Source organism: Cibotium barometz, chromosome 50, assembly GCF_041138505.1.
Source record: "Cibotium barometz isolate CiBa-2024 chromosome 50, ASM4113850v1, whole genome shotgun sequence".
Taxonomy (NCBI): domain Eukaryota; kingdom Viridiplantae; phylum Streptophyta; class Polypodiopsida; order Cyatheales; family Cibotiaceae; genus Cibotium; species Cibotium barometz.
The window spans coordinates 1213420-1230326 of NC_141095.1; the positions used below are offsets into that span (position 1 = coordinate 1213420).

Below are 16907 nucleotides of genomic sequence, written 5' to 3' on the forward strand. Positions count from 1 at the left end.
GATTGCTACAACGAGCAAAAGAAATTACTTATTATAAGTGAATGGAGAATTGCTAGAACAACATGGGCTACTCAAATCAAGTTTTTTCTTCTTTTGCAAACGGAGGATCTATTGGAAGCCACAGCTACCCATCCTAACACAACAAATTGATGCAACTTCAAAAAATCATCCCAATATCAATGACAAAAGGTTCAAGGTTCAAAGTTGGTCTATAATGCGTGAACAATTGTGTGATGTGTTGGAGGTCAGCTTTGTATAGAAGGATATCAAATTAGGAATCGTTTATGGTTTTACTAGGTTGTATGGGCTAGATATATAAAGATTTACTACTTCGAAACTTTTTTATACTATATTTATTTTGCTATGGTACGAGAGCCGAGCCCCCCATCACTTCTTAGGTGGACAACAATCTTAGAATTTTTATTGCTTTTTCATTTGGTGTGTGGAACAAGAAACCTTCTTTTATGAATGGGTTGATATGCTATGCAAATCTACTCTTAAACCCCCAAAAAAAATATTGTTTACTCATTCTTTCAATGAGGAATAATTATCAGCTAAGTATTTATTGTGACGAATTGAGGGGCAGATATTGTAAATCATGGCCTCTTAATTGGATGAGGAAAACAAACTAATAAGAATGCAGGACCAATCCACATATGCCAGTCAAGACGTTACTTAGATGATGCTATGCTGCTTTCTCGAGACTCCTTGATATCTTATCACACATTTACAAACTATTTGTATGAGATGCCCAAGTTGTTACATTCCAATAATTTTCTTCTCGGGGTTGGATGACAGTAAACTTTGTATTGATCGAAGAAATTCCATTAAACAGGCTTAACAAGTTTCAATGGCAGTAATCTAAAGATCCTTACATAGCCTTCCAACAGCAAATGATCTTCAACACCGAAGTCCCAAGAAAATCACACACCACGGTGAGAACACGTCCATTGCCCTCGTTAAGACAAAAACAAAAGTGCCCAATCTTTTCTTAAGGCAAATTGGTTATTATCTGCCCAGCATAAGCCCTGTTGTGGTATCAGACCAACGGTCTGCTATTCCTTACGCTTTGATGCGAACAACAAATGAACCTGTCAAAACAAAAATGTCGTAACCTGTAAAGTTTTTTCTCAGTGTGGGCTTGTCAAACTTAGCACCATGTTTACATGTACAGAATTGAAAAATGCACACGTCTTTCGAGGTCGAGGCATTTACATGTGAGTTACAAACTACAACGGGCTCCTTTCTGCAATGTACAGCAGTAATCTGCTTGCCTAGCTGACCTCAATTAATATGCAGAGTGCACCCTCGCCATCAACTCAGCCATACCTCCTGACTGGCAGACCCCCATCCAGGATCACCCCCCCCCCAACCCCCCCCCCACGGTGCACAAACAGTAGCTCGAAGCCTTCACTCATCATGGTATTCCCCCTAATAGTCCTCGGTTCAGATGGGGGGCCCATGCTCATTTTTTCAGTTGAACCCCAAGGCTGGCTGACTATCTCCCCATCCAAGGATTTTTAGTGGTGGCTCACTCCAGACAGTGAGGATTCTTGGCCTTTATGAGCATCAGTGGCACATTGAGACTCCTCCAGCCAATGACAGCACTTGGCCGCTATGGCTTGGAAAAGCTGACCTTTGACGCATGTCCGATGCCTTGCGACTGGGAGTGCCAGGATCCCTTCAGCCCCAAGAACCCGACCACCCCCTTCTTTCACGGTGAGGATGGATCGCAAGATCTAGATGCATGTGATAGATGGCACTCCAGAGCAGCAAACCATTGGGCCTCCCAAGGCATTTCCTCCCGCTTCCTCGGAGATTTCTGGAAGCGTCTGTGGAGCAGCTTTCGGCCAAGAAGATCACTCTCTTCCTCTGACAGTTAGCCCATCACAGCCTCGCAATTGGCATTTGGTTGGCCATTGGAGGACGGCCAGCGCCTTTGGGACTTCCTACAGCACAACAGGTTTGGCAGAGGATTATTCGCCTCTACACGCCGGTGTGGTCCACATCATGCATTATCACCCGGGGACAATGGCCTGAACAACAAAGGTCTTCTATTAGGAAGCAGCAAGAGGACAGGCTCTCCAATTATCTCATTGCAGGATAGATGCAGTTCCTACTCTCGCCCCATCATCAGAGACCTGGTCTCCGGGCACTGGTTAGAGAAGGAAGATTACTAGCAGCATTGCTGCTAGGCATATATGGCAGGCCCGATGCAGCGAGGCTATTGAAGGCAGTCTCATCCCCAGCAGAGTCCATCCGCTCATTTTGGACTGACAGCAAATCGTTTTGAGTTCTAGCTCTATTTTGATTAAGTACATAATTCAGTAGAGCCAAACCCATTTCACTGGTATCAGAGCTAGGTTTCATCCCAGAGAAAATGGAACCATGAACAGATACCCTGCTAGTTGTTTTTTTTTCTCTTTGCTTCTAAACTTCTTACTTTTTGCTTTTCACTTTTGGGTGCTTTGATTTTTTCTCGTACTTGAATATTGATTGCTGGAGTATATTGCTTCTGAATTTCAAATATGTGATGAAAAAAGAGCTGCAATGTGTGAACATATGCCCAAACTCGCTATTTTATCCAGCCCAAAAGGGTCTTTTTTTGGCATTTATTTGTCTATGCTGCTGGCCCGAGTCACGACAGCTCTCCCTGACCAACCAGCAGCCCTACAGCATATATATAAGAAACTCATCATAATTCAGCTACAACACACAAGAATAAGATTGCTCCAAATCTGCTGCAGCCGGTGCTTCTTCATCTACAGGCAGCGCATCATTCCATATCTGCTGCTGCTGGTGTTTCTTCATCTGCAGGCTGCGCATCACCTCATACCTTCTGCTGCTTCCAGTGCTCCATCCTCTACAGGCTGCATTTTACTCCATACCTACAGCTACTGTCGGCCTCCCTCTCTGGATCAGCAGCGCTTGTTCTCAGGAGCTGTACTTCACCTTTGCAGTAGCCTTCATCTACAGTACATCAGCGTTTCAATCTACATCGCATCAGTGGGACAGCAGCCCTCTCTGCTACAGTAGAGCTTTCCAGCGTTTTTACCTCAGGATCGCGGTCCTCATCCACCATCATCGGGACAGCAGCCCTCTCTGCTCCTTTACCTCAACATCGGGACGGCAGCCCTCTCTGTTCATTTCTTTGGGACAGCAGCCTACCGTCTGCTTTGGAATGTGGCCTTCTCCACCCTCAACATCAGCACAGGACAGCAGCCCTCTCTGCTCCTTCACACCGAGCTCTTGTACTCGATTTCATCATATATACACTCACTCATTTCATGCTGTGTTGATTTGCTCTGATCTCTCATACATTTGGTCCTTTCGTCCTTTGCCCTCACATGGTATCAGAGCTATCATGAGCAAAGGGATTGAAGACCTTGAGAGCACACAGATGGTATACCATTCACATCGCGCTCGCTGAAGCTCTCGCCTCCCCCCTGCTCGCGCCTTCGTCCCGCCTGCTCGCGCCGTCGTCCCCCCCCCCCCTGCCGTGCCCGCCCCCCTTTCGCACCCGTCTGCCCCCCCCCCCTTTCGCCCCCGTCTGCGTCCCGCCCCCTGCCCACCTGCCCCCCCTCTCGCGTCCGCCTGCCCCTTTCGTGCCCGCCTGCCCCCCTTTCGCGCCCGCCTGCCCTCGCCCCTTTCCCCGCCCCCCCCCCTCCTTTGCGCCCTTCCCGCCCCTCCCCTTCGCGCCCGCCTGCCCGCCTGCCCTCGCCCCTTTCCCCGCCCCCTTCACACCCTTCCCGCCCCCCTCTCGCGCCCTTCTGCTCCCGCTCCCCCTCGCCTCCCCCCCTCTGTCATCCGCCCCTCGCTTTTGGTCTTTCCCTCCCCGCTCCGCGCTCCCCCCCGTCCCGCTTCGCCCTCCACTCAGCTTCAGACTCTGATGGAGGCCCCTCCTGCCCCACCTCAGAGGGACTCTTTCGCAACCCCCTCGCCCGCCCCTAAGGATACCCCCATCAGGCTGAGCAGGAGAGGGTTTGTAGTCCATTGGGCTTTTTTATAACTAATGAAAGGATCTTTTCATGGGGGAAAAAAAAAGACCTTGAGAGCACACAGTGTCAAATCCCCATAGGATCTCCTCGTAGAACGCCCCTGGTACAAGACTCGAAACCTACAAACAAACCAAACAAATGTGAAGGGGGTGCAGGCCTGACTCACCTCCCAACCTTGACAGCCGTGGGCAAGCCCACAAGTCTTGGCTGTCCCCACCGAGCCGCAAGCTGAGCTAACTAGATGGACGTACCAACCAATCTCTACCTCGTGACGTCCCATACCGCCACGAAGCTACCCTCGCGGGCCTCGAGACTGCTGCCGGCCTCGGCTGGATAAAGCAGGTGCACATCTGCACTAGATCCAGGCTCCTGACCATAGAGCTCTCACAAAGACACACGAGACTCTATGAACTAATGACTAACCTTGGCCACCCTTTTATAGACTCTTGGCCGGTCATCGAGCGTCCATACTTGGGCGCCTACCCGTCCATACTTGGATGCCCACCCGTAAGTCTATCCCTAACTCAGCTCGCCAATCAGCCTGCCTAGCTCCAAGTTTCCCCAACCTCGAAGCTAGTCTTGTGTGCGTGTAGCAAACGGTAGATACACACTGTGCACATGACATACTCCCCTTCCTCTAAGAGCTCACTCCTGAGTCACTAAAAAGCCAGGGTAATCTCTCTCAAGGGTAGTCAATGTCTCCCATGTAGCATCTTCCTCGACACGATCCTTCCACTTAATCTTGTATTCCGTGATAAACGTATTACGCAATCTTCTTTCACGAAATCCAAGAATCTTTTCAGGTTCGTGTGGAACAAATGTCATGTCCTCGACATCTATGATTTCTTGAGGAGTAACTAACTGTTACTTATCAAAATCTTGAACAGTCTGTTCTCACTCCTTTTCTTGCTGGTGACCTAAAACAACAAGGCAAAGTATTCATCAATAATGCAGAGCACATTTCACCGAGTCTTTGGAACGTCGAAGAAATCATGGCAACAAGGTGTTCTTGAGCTCCAGCAATATTTTCTAGGTCTCTTTTGCATTGTAGTCAGCCCTCAAGTTCACATGTTGTAGACTCTACAAGTTCCAACTCTTGTAGTCTCTTTGGATGGTTAGAATTTACAACCTGTGTTGCTAAAGCTGATGCATTGTGACCTTAAGCCTACACATTAAACATGGTAGTTTCATGCATAAAAGCTGTGAGTTCGTGTTCTGTTTGTGTTTCGTAAGTACAAAGCATCATAAGTTCTTGCGACTGTGTGGGTACTTCGATCAGTGTATCTGATTTGACTTGCTAGGTGTACAAAATCTAGGTTCTATGTATCATAACATGGACTTCAAAATTTTCTATGATACACGGACTCCAAAATTCTTTGTTCATGTGTGCAGGTGTTGGAAGGTATGACAAACGAGCAGTGTAGAAAGCTGCTGTTTTTCTCAACTTCAGTTACACTGAATCAATCCGTCGTGTAATACGAAATGGTCCACAGTATCTAGGGGATAATTTCGGAGATCGACATGTCCGTAAAGTCTTGAAATCTTTCGGAACTCGCAAATACACCATCGTTCTTTCAGAGCTCTCTCTCGATGAACGATGTCTATTAGAATAAAATCTGTCTCTGTCTTTAGCACTTCTAATAGATTCCTTCGCAACTTGTAACATTTCTTACATATCTTACAAAAAAATTACGTGATGCATCATGCTGAAGTCCTGAAAATCCCACTGTAAACAGGTGATCTAGGTTGAAAGCCATACATAAGCATGAAAAGACTGAAACCTATACTCGTATGCTTAGTACTATTATATGCAAATTCTAACATAGGAAGATAATCCTCCCATGAACTCTATCTTTTGGAGACATAGGCTCGAAGCATATCCTCCAATATTTGATTAACTCTTTCAGTCTGCCCATCAAATTGAGGATGATCTAAGGAACTCAAATTCAAAGTTGTTTTCAACTTCTCAAAAACAAGTTTCCAAAAATCACTTGCCTTGATGTGTTCTCGGCAATCCAGTAATAAAATCCATGGAAATACTTTCCCATTACCTGGGATTTGCAAAGGATGCAACATCCCAGCCTGTCTAAAGCGTTCAACTTTATTTGCTTGACAAACTTGACACTTGAGAACATAATCTTCTACATATCCTTTCATCTTCGGCCAATAAAAAGTGTGTTTCACTAACGATAATGTCATGTGTACCCCAGGGTGTCCAACAGAAGGGACGTCGTGACACTCCTTAAGAATCTTGGACCTAATGTCCGAGATCTGTGGTATACAAATTTTGTCATTACGGAATAGTAAACCATTCCGAATCATCCACTAACCTCCTGCAACCTGAATGGTAGACTGCTCAGTCATTGAGTCTTGGTCAATCAATGAGCTCCCATCCTGGATCTTCTGCCAAAATGGACTAAAACAACTATCAATCCTGCAAAGCCCTCTCAATGACTGAAATAAGTCAGTAGTAATCTTGGTGAACGACAAAGTATTCACCTCTCTAATTCAACTAAGCGCATCTACAACATTGTTCATGGACCCCTTTCGATAACGAATCTCAAAATCAAAATCTTGCATTAATTCAGCCCATCGAGCTTTCCTTCCTCTCAAATCATCTGCATCACACACATACTTGATTGACTGATCATCAGTCAATACCAGTCAATACCACAAACTTGGAACCATATAAATAATGTCTCCAAACCTTGAGAGCGTGAATCACAGCATGAAGCTCTTTCTCAAGGGTTGGCCAACGAAATTGAGTGTCGTCTAGCTTTTTACTTTCGAAAGCAACAGGTCTACCATCTTGAAATAGAGCAGCCCCGATTACATAGTCACTGGCATCAGTTTCAAGAACATAAGAACGACTAAGATCGGGTAATGCTAAGATAGGTGCTTCCTTGACTTTATCTTTCAAAAGTCTGAAGGCTATATCCAGATCGTTATTCCAAGTGATAGGCTGATTTGACTTACGTCCACGACCTTTCAACAAGTCGGTCATCGATAGTGTGAGCTGAGAGTACTCCCGCACAGATTTCCGAAGAAAAACAACAAAACCGAGAAAAGAACGAAGTTGTTTCACTGTCTGCGATATAGACCAGGCCAGAACCTTCTAAACTCGGTCATAGTCAATGCTCAATCCATCTATAGTGATCTTGTGTCCCAAGTAAATGATGTCTGTCATGAAAAACTCACATTTACTTAATTTAGCATAGAGTCGATTCTGTCTTAAAATAGTTAAGACAATCGTGAGGTGTCTAACATGATCCTCAAGAGTACGACTATATATCAAAATATCATCTAGGAACACAACCACAAATTTTCCTAAATATTCACGAAAAAGATCGTTCATCATTTGCTGGAAAGTAGCTGCAGCATTGGTTAACCCAAAAGATAATACGAGAAACTCGTAATGGCCATAACTAGTCCGAAAGGCGGTTCTTTCGACATGCCTTTCATAAATACGTATCTGGTGATAGCCAGTACGTGAATCTATCTTTGTGAAATACTTCGCTCCGGCTAACCGGTCAATCAGGTCATCTGATCTAGAGAGAGGATAACGGTTCTTAATTGTCACCTTGTTCAATCTCTTGTAATCTATACACATTCTCCAAGTGTTGTCCTTCTTTCTCTTCAGTAACATAGATGCACTCCAAGGTAATTTACTTAGACAGATCTAGCCCATCCTCAAATAATCTTCGAATTGTTTGGCTAACTCATCTTCCTCAGCTTGGCTCATCCTGTAAGATGGAATACTAACAGGGTGAGCACCAAGGACCAAGTCAATACGATGATCTACTGCCCTTTCAGGTGGTAAGCTCGATGGCAGTTCCTTAGGAAATACATCTTGAAACAAATCAAGTATCTTCTTCAATTCGTTGCTTTCAAACACACTTAATTCATTAACATCCATAGTAGGTATGAGAAATGAAGAAAGTGGAATCAAGACAATGGAAAGCAATATACAAGGAAGAATCCATTATATTTTCAAAATCAACTGTATGTACAAGAGCTCCCTGAGAGGGATGTATACAATCACCTAAGATACTATATCGGGTGTTCCTATGTTTAAAAGAAAAAGTATGACTAGACCAATCTATCTGGACTTGAAGAGTCTTAAACCACTCAATCCCTAATAACTAGTCTACATGCTCTAGATGCATAATATAGCACTCCAGAGTATCTTCGTAGTCCTGAATCCATATCGGTAACGTCTCTACCTTTCGATCCCATACTTGCCGACCCGCAGGTAAGCGTACCTCATAGGTATGATCGCTGGGTGTTGTGTCAAGACCCAATTTCTACACAAGTTTGTAATTAACAAAGTTATGTGAGTTGCCAGGGTCTAGAAGAATGTAGATTCTATGGCCATTCACTTCTCTATAAACTCCGAGAAGATCACGCATGCCAAAAACTTTAGAGTTGAATAGACAATCAGAACATGAACTGGGACGAGAAAGTACAGTAACTGACGTACCTGTCAAAGACAATTGGTTAGCTACCTTTGGCTTGGGTCCTACATTGGTCTTTGCACCCTTTTGCTCCGAGCACTCGTTACGCATATGTCCTTTTTCTTCGCAAATAAAGCAATATTCCTCCTTCTTGAGCTTCAAAGCCTTAAGGAGACGTTGTTTCTTCGCTGGGGTCGAAGTTGAATTCTCCGAAGGTTGGTCCGAAGACTTTTCTTCTGTCGTGCTAGCCATCGGTGCAAAGAACTTCTTTTTGTGCTTGTTCCCTTACTCGGTAACGCGTTTAGAGTTGGAAGAGACCATTGTATTATCATAGATACGAGTGGAATGAATGGCCTCGTCCAAAGTTTTACATTTGTTGTTTTTAACCTGTAAACGATATGAGTCCAGTAAACCGGCTACGAAGAAACTCAAAAGAGTAGTGGAATCCATCTTCGTAGCTTTCATCTGCAAGTCTCTAAATTTTTGGAGATAGATCTCATAAGTGAGGTTCTACAAGGTCATGGTCAAAGTAGCAAACCGGGCAACAATATCATAGTTATCCTCTTTCTTGAGGAACTCTTTCTTGAAGACTTCTTCGAATTGTGCCCAAGTCGTTGGTTTAGGGTTGAGTTCTTTCCACCAAAGTAAAGCTTTGCCTGAGAGGAAACCTGCTGCTAACTGAATCTTTTTGCCATCGTCATATGGATGAAACTGAAAATGGACTTGCCACTTATGTAGCCAAGTGTCCACTATCTCTTTGGTACGCTGCTTTTGATCACCCCCAAACTGTTCCGGAGTAATATTAGGGTCTAAAGCAGATGCCAAAGTATCCATACCCGAAAGAGTAGATAGGGTAGTGGTCAACAAAGAGATGGAGTTCTGTAAAGCCCGCATCTACGCGACGATTTGTGCTTGACATTCCGAGGAAGAAGCTTCAAGAGCAACTTTAAACTCTTGGAAATCTGGTTTTGAAACAAAATCGTCGAAAAGATCGCCATCGGTGGCTTCCGTAGCCGGCAGGTCTTCACGTTCAAGAATGGACTCCAACTCGGATTCTTGGGTCGACATCTTGAAGAGGACAAGATGAGAGAAAAGTTTTATCTTGCACAAGGAAGAGTACTAGAGAGCTTAAGAGCTAAAGAGATGTGTGGCAAGAGGCCCGCTTAAGGGGAATATATAGGCTTCCCCAAAAGCTAACTTAGCTTTTGCTTTTGTGTTTTTTTTTGGGTTATATATATATATATATATATATATATTCTGCTTTTCTTAAAAAAAACACTTACAAAGCAAAACTTGGGTTTTTAAAACCCTTTCTCTAAGGTTCTGCAAAAAACAAAAGCAAGGTAGCGTAGGTTTTTTTTTTAGTTTTAAAAAAAACGAAATCTAAAAAAAAACCAGCACCTGCTTTTCCCGTTTTCTGCTACGCCCGTTTGTCTGCCACCCGTACGCTTGCATAAGCTGTCGCCTGCGCACAAAACTTAGCCGCTTGCAATTCGCTGTTGCCTGCGCACAAAACTTAGCCGCTTGCAATCCGTTGTTGCCTGCGCGTGTGTACCTGGCCGCCTGCGAGTACAGTTGCTCGGCTGCGCCTGGCTGCGCATACAGCCCACGTGTGCATGCCTACATGTGCTAGACCACTCGCCTGCCCGCTTGCCCACCTCTGCCTACCAGCCTGCCTACGGGCACCGCTTGTCAGCGTGTGTGTATTACCCGCTTGACTGGTGCAACGTTCATGCTGCTGGCCTCTTCACACAAGTGGGCTGCGCAGCAATTAAGGCGCCACCAGTAACAGTCATCACCTTCTCTCTCTCTCTCTCTCTCTCTCTCTCTCTCTCTCTCTCTCTCTCTCTTACATACAGCCAACTGGCTTTTCTTTTTTCTCTCTCAAACTGTTTATACAGTTAAAAAAAACACATCCAGCCCTTCTTCTTGCAAAGCAAACAACCCATACAAGACCAAACCTTCATCACGGGTTCCTACGATGCAAAAGCAACATACTGAATCTGAAAAAACAGCAGTATATACAGAAAAACAACAATCTTCTCGAACTCATACTTTTTCATAGACCTCATCTTCTCTACCTACCAACTTGCTCATTCTCGAGGCTTACTCTGATACCACTGTCAAATCCCCATAGGATCTCCTCGTAGAACGCTCCTGGTACAAGACTCGAAACCTACAAACAAACCAAACAAACGTGAAGGGGGTGCAGGCCTGACTCACCTCCCAACCTTGACAGCCGTGGGCAAGCCCACAAGTCTTGGCTGTCCCCACGAGCCACAAGCTGAGCTAACTAGATGGACGTACCGACCAATCTCTACCTCGTGACGTCCCATACCGCCACGAAGCCACCCTCGCGGGCCTCGAGACTACTGCCGGCCTCGGCTGCATAAAGCAGGTGCACGTCTACACTAGATCCACGCTCCTGACCAGAGAGCTCTCACAAAGGCACGCGAGACTCTCTGAACTAATGACTAACCTTGGCCACCCTTTTATAGGCTCTTGGCCAGTCATCGGACGTCTACACTTGGGCGCCCGCCCGTCCATACTTGGGTGCCCGCCTGTTAGTCTATCCCTAACTTAGCTCGCCAATTAGCCTACCTAGCTCCAAGCTTCCCCAACCTTGAAGCTAGTCTTGTGTGCCTGTAGCAAACGGTAGATACACACTGTGCACATGACACACAGCATGGATCGTCTACCCACAATTCCGGAGGACCAGCCTTTCTTACCAGATGTTGATTCGCCTTATTCAAATATAGGTCACACGGAGGATGGGACTTCTTATTCACTGGAGAGCCCTGTTCAACGTCTTTCATTGGGAGACGACCAGCCCATTTACACCTACTCACCCTCTACACCCTTGGCATCTCATCTTTCTTGTCCGAGCTTATCAGACTTCACTTCCACAGGACAATACATGCCTACAGCCAGTGTGCCAGTACTGGACCCAAGTATCCAGCCTCATCTAGAGAGCCCTGCTGCTCAGTCTCGCCGACAGCCTAGACTTCAGTATGGGACTTTTTCTCAAGAAGGACAAGTACCTCCTCGGTCGTTCGGAGATCCATTGTCATCAGCTTTGCCGGTGACCGCGTCAGGTTCGTATGTGCCTTCGAGCACTTATGTTCCTAATTCTACTTGGGTGCCATCTTCTATAGCACAGGTTCAACATATGGTACCATCAACTACCCTCGATCCCTGGAATTATGTGAACCCAAATAGAGGAGGGTCTAGGAGCACAATTCGCTCCCAGATTACTCGTGTTCAAGGAGGTAACATTGTTTTCTCTTCTGGTTCACCTTTTGTTCTTGCTCCTAATGTGTTTTGGAATATTGCACAACCTCAAGCACAAAACCCTCCCACCCAACCCATGTCTCTTCCTGCTAGTATTGGCATGCAACCATTACCAGCAACACCCCCATTGGATCCTACATATGGGTTTTACCCAACACAAGGATATATCAGCACTATGCCTCCTGGCACTGTGTTGCCACCCAGCATTCCTGGGTATCAGGTTGTTTACCAACCCATCTCTGGCACTACTCCTTTTCTTGCTTATTTGCCCACTCAAGGATTTGTGCCTCAACTAGGTATTCCACCTATGCCGAGTGCCCAACCTTATATTCCATCTTATGGAGTACCCTTGCCATGTCCTACACCTGTGCTTGGTATTAGTGGATTTTCTGGAGTTCCTCCTCACTCTTTACACTCCGGATTTGGGTACCAGCCATCCTAGACCCCCCACCTGCTTCCTTTCACGTCTCTATGCCCAGAAATGCTTTCACAGAAAAGACTCGTTTCAATGGGTCTAATTACACCACCTGGGCTAATCTTATGGAACAAGTTTTCACTTCCCAAGGTTCCTGGAACCTAGTGAAGGGACTTGAACCAAAACCCCACCCCTCACTAGCACCTCCTGAAGTTATCCGCTTTTGGGAGGCTAGGAATGCCACTGCCATAGTGGAGCTCATGCAAGGCTTTCTGTCGGAGTTCCATTCACAACTCCAGCAGTTCCCCTGTCTCTGACAGATGGACACACCTTGCAAAGAGAGATGCAACACGTGATCGCACGCGTCGCATTGATCTTGAGCATAAAATCCAAATTTTCTCTATAAAAGAGAGTGATGACTTGACTGTTAGGGTTGTTGAATACTGACGCCTTAATACGGAGTACGCCACCACTGGCTCCGCCAAGTCTCAGAAAGACCAGGTTATCACTTACTAAACAAGTTGCCTCCTAGTTTCTTTACTTTTGTCACACAGACCATTAGTCTAGAACCTATGCCTAACCTATATGAGTGTGAGTGCTAGCTCCTACACTTCGCTCGGTTGCATGCCCAGTTTCATCCCAAGAAATCCTCCTTCTCTACTCAAGAGGGGGCCCTTGTGTCCAATACCACCTCTACTCAAAAAGGGCAGCAAGGAAAGGGGAACATCAACTCAAGTAATCAAGGCAAACCTCAAGGCAACAATACTGATCCCAAAAACCTTGCCTCAACACCCACTCCTTACTGGCAGAATATTCCCAAAAAGAATAGATTCAACACTCATTGCCAAATACCTGGACATGTTGATGATGAGTGTGGCACTAAAGCCAAGGAAAATAGAGGTAACAACCGCACTAACTTGAATCACCAAAACAACCAAGGTGGTAGCCATGCCCCTAATTGGCGGTCAAGAAGGGATAATAATCCAGCACCTACTCTACAGGGTTTCCCACCAAGGAACTAGCAACAAGGCAATGGTACAAATTGGCCTAGATTATCTTTGTAGCAACCCACTGGTCAAGTTGCTCAAGGCCCCCCCACCCAGTCAGTTTCCTTTGCCACCCCGGAAGAGATGTCTTATTGGTCATCTCTTACACTATATCCCGACCCCTCGGCCAATGTCGATCAGGTCACATTTGAGGTTGATTTTGGCAACTCTTTCGAAAGAAAGAAGAAACAACGGCCTAGACGAGGCAGTCAATGTGTGGAAGCGCTCGTTCAAATTTGTCAGTTACCTGATGATCTTTTTGTGCCCATCATCAAAGCCCACCCAACACTTCCCTGTGGCCATCCGGTCACTTGGGTAGTTGACAGTGGAGCTACACACCATATGGCACGCAATGTTGACATTTTTATCTCTCAGTGACCTGCTAAGGGTGAAGTTCCATGTGGCAACAACACACTGATGCCCATCAAATCTGTTGGCACGGTTTTATTTGACACCAACACAGACCCCAATCAGGTAACATTGGACAATGTCTATCTTGTTCCTAACTTGGGCCTCAATTTACTTTCTGTATCCCAACTTACCCAACTCGATCGTGGAGTTTACTTTAACAAGCGAGTTGTAGAGGTGTTTGATGAGACTACTGGTCTTGTTTGTTGCCCGAGGTCAAGCACAAAAGGATGGCTTATACCAGATGTCTACTTTTTTTTATCTGAGCCTTCTTTCGAGGGTTCTGAGTTTCATCAGGTTCGTGCCTATGTGACCAGAGCTCCATCGGACACTGAACGACTATGGCACTTTCGCTATGGTCACCTGCCCTATGACACACTCTATGAGTTGTCTCGAGACTAGTTGGTTGAAGGCATACTCAGCCTCAAACTGACAAAGGATGTCTGCCAGCCATGTCAAATGGGTAAGCAGCATCGTTCACCGTTCCCACATCATGCTACTCATCGTGCTCAAGGTATCCTCAAGTTGATTCACTTCAGCTTGAGTGGGCAATCCCCAACCCCCTCCTTGAATGGATCTCTCTACTACATGTTGATTGTAGATGATTATTCGAGGTACATGTGGGTGTATTTCTTGAAGCATAAATCAAATGTCTTCCAATACTTTTCCACGTGGGTTTGGTTAGTCACTAATCAAATGGGCATCTCGATTGGGATTGCTCGCAATGACAATGGTGACAAGTTTATCTCCCATCAATTCAGAGTTCTTGCAAGAACAGGGCATTCAACGCCAACTCACCTCCACCAACTCTCCCTCACAAAATAGAGTGGTAAAGCACAAGAACCGAACTCTGATGGATATGGCACGCTCCATGCTCTCTACAGCTGAGCTGCCTGAACACCTTTGGTCAGAATCGGTCAACACTGCGGTGTACCTTCTGAACCGTTGCCCCACGGTCGCTATTCCTCACAGGACCCCGTTTGAGACATTTTATGGCGAAAACCCGACAATTTCCCATTTCCGTGTCTTTGGGTGTCGTGCATACCCTCACACTCCGAATGACACGAGGGTCAAGCTTGAGTCAAGGAGTGAGTAGCTCATTTTTATGGGCTATTCTTCTGAATCAAAGGGTTACAAAGTTTTTGATCCAAGATCGAACAAAATCTTCGTTCGTCGAGACATTGTCTTTGATGAGCAAGATTTACTACCATCTGAACAAGAATCTCCGACTATGCCACATGAACCCAATCAGTCAACTATTACTTTGCCTCTTAAGGAGCCTTCCTCCTCCCGACAGCTTCTGTCACATGCACTCTACACTGATAGTGCATGGTGACAAGATGGCTCATCATCATCAGTGCAACATTGTAAAGTATTAGAACCCTTTAGGATGATATTTGTCGTACGCCGTGACCCTATTGTAATCCTCAGTCTAGGATATGTCAGGCACGAGCTACGTAGGTCATTCCTCAGTCTTAGACAATCAGTCAATTAGTCAAAGTCCCTTAATCCACTTGGAGAGAATCATTCATACATATAGAAGTCATAGAAGCCTTAGGGTCTACATTAGTTCATAGTTGCATTTTGCATATCATCCATCCCATAGGCACATAAGACCACATAGACCATGGCAAAAGCATCAAAATATTATTCAGCATTATTCTACATTTTTAGCATATTTTCTAGCATTTTATTATCATTATTCATTCATCACCAATCAGCCACAAGCCTTAAAGCACTTCATCCTTCAGCACAAGGAGCATTAACGCTTGGACCATTCAGCACATCATCAACAGAACGCAGTATCAATCAGCATTCAGCCCCTTCAGGTTTCAGCGTTTTCAGCATCTACACAGTTTTCAGCATCCATACACTCATCATTTTGCTACAGCCCTTATGGTGAAGGTAAAACGCATTCATACATTCATTTTCAGCATTCATTCACAGCCTAGAACCAGTCCCAAACAACCCATATCTTAGCCTTAGATTTGCAGCCTTCCTATATCCATTGGGAAGAGTGCATAGGCTTGAGATCGATCATTATTGGTGCTTCTACAGCTGTGTGTAGTTCAGCCCGACTCTTGGTCCTCCGAGATCTTGCGTTTGGCTTATCGTCAGTCCAAAGCCATTCTCTTCAAAGTAATAAAAGCAAATACTATTCCAGTAACGGGATAGGGGACCCTTCAGTGGGTAATTCGGGACCCAATCTAGTGTAGAGTTTATATCTCTCTCTAAATCTCTTAAAGTTTGAAGTCATAAAAGTGGATTGCTAAACTCGCGAAACTCAGGATACAGAAGGCGGTGTGAGACTTGTGTGACAAGATCCTTAATTACGAATACTTCCGCTGCATGTTACAGCCACCCAGGGACCCTTTACCCTATTGGTACCAATAGACCATGCGTGATTCTGGCATGCTTCCTCATGATACCCCTTTGGACGGTCCTCGTCGGTCCACCAGGCTCACTTCTCGTGCCTCATTTTCCTCCATTTTCTCCGCAGACTATGTGACGCATGATGAGCCAACATCGTGGAAAGATGCTATCCTAGAAACAAGCTATGGAACAAGAACTCGAAAGTATTGATTGTAATGGCACGTGGTCCCTTGTGGATCGCCCTCGTCAATCATAAGATCATTGGAACCAAATGAATCTTTTGCACCAAATTTAAAACCGATGGTACCTTGGACAGATACAAAGCCCAGCTTGTGGTGCAAGATTTTTGCCAAAAAGAAGGCACTTCGACGAGACCTGCACGCCCTCCCCCCCTTCCCGCCCACGAGTCTGCTCCCCCCCGCCTGCCCTCGCATATGTTCCCCCTCCCCCGCCTGGTTTGCTTGCGCGCCCCAGCGCGGTAGCGCCCGCCGCCCCCCTGCTCCTCTCCTTCGCGCCCCCCCCTCCGCCAGTCACCGCCCCCTCTTCCCCCCCCCCTCCCCTTCTTTCTGTTTTTTCCATCCCCTGGGTTTTTTTGCCTTCCGCCTTCCCCCTCCGCCCTTTGTGTGCAGCTCGGTTCTTGCAGGATTCTCCACATTCGCTCCGCCTTCGACATAGCTTCAGACTCTGATGGAGGCTCCTCCCGCCCCACCTCAAAGGGACTCTCCCGCAGCCCCCTCGCCCGCCCCTGAGGATACCCCCATTAGGCTTTCTCTTTCGCCAGAAGAGGAAGCGAGCCTCGCCGCAGAGGTGGAACGCCTCCAGGCACATTCCACCATCTGCCGTATAGTCGGCACTCGCCCCAGCAGAGGGGAGATCAAGAATCTTCTCCAGGCCCGCCTTCTTGCAGATGTGGGCAAGATCC

At 46.1% G+C, this 16907-nt stretch overlaps 1 protein-coding gene across 2 annotated transcripts in view; it reads right to left on the reverse strand.

Annotated features, from left to right (window-relative positions):
• Window positions 1–773: 773 nt before the first annotated feature.
• LOC147609704 (Transport protein particle (TRAPP) component) overlaps window positions 774–16907 on the reverse strand; it is a 41874-nt gene continuing 25740 nt past the window's right edge. The window contains exon 4 of one of the 2 annotated variants that reach the window (XM_086786907.1): window positions 774–1091. In XM_086786907.1, the coding sequence (XP_086643033.1) occupies window positions 1063–1091 (29 nt within the window). In that variant the 3' untranslated portion in view covers window positions 774–1062. Of the gene's footprint in view, window positions 1116–16907 lie in introns of both variants that reach the window. The other variant, XM_086786906.1, reaches the window with a different exon arrangement.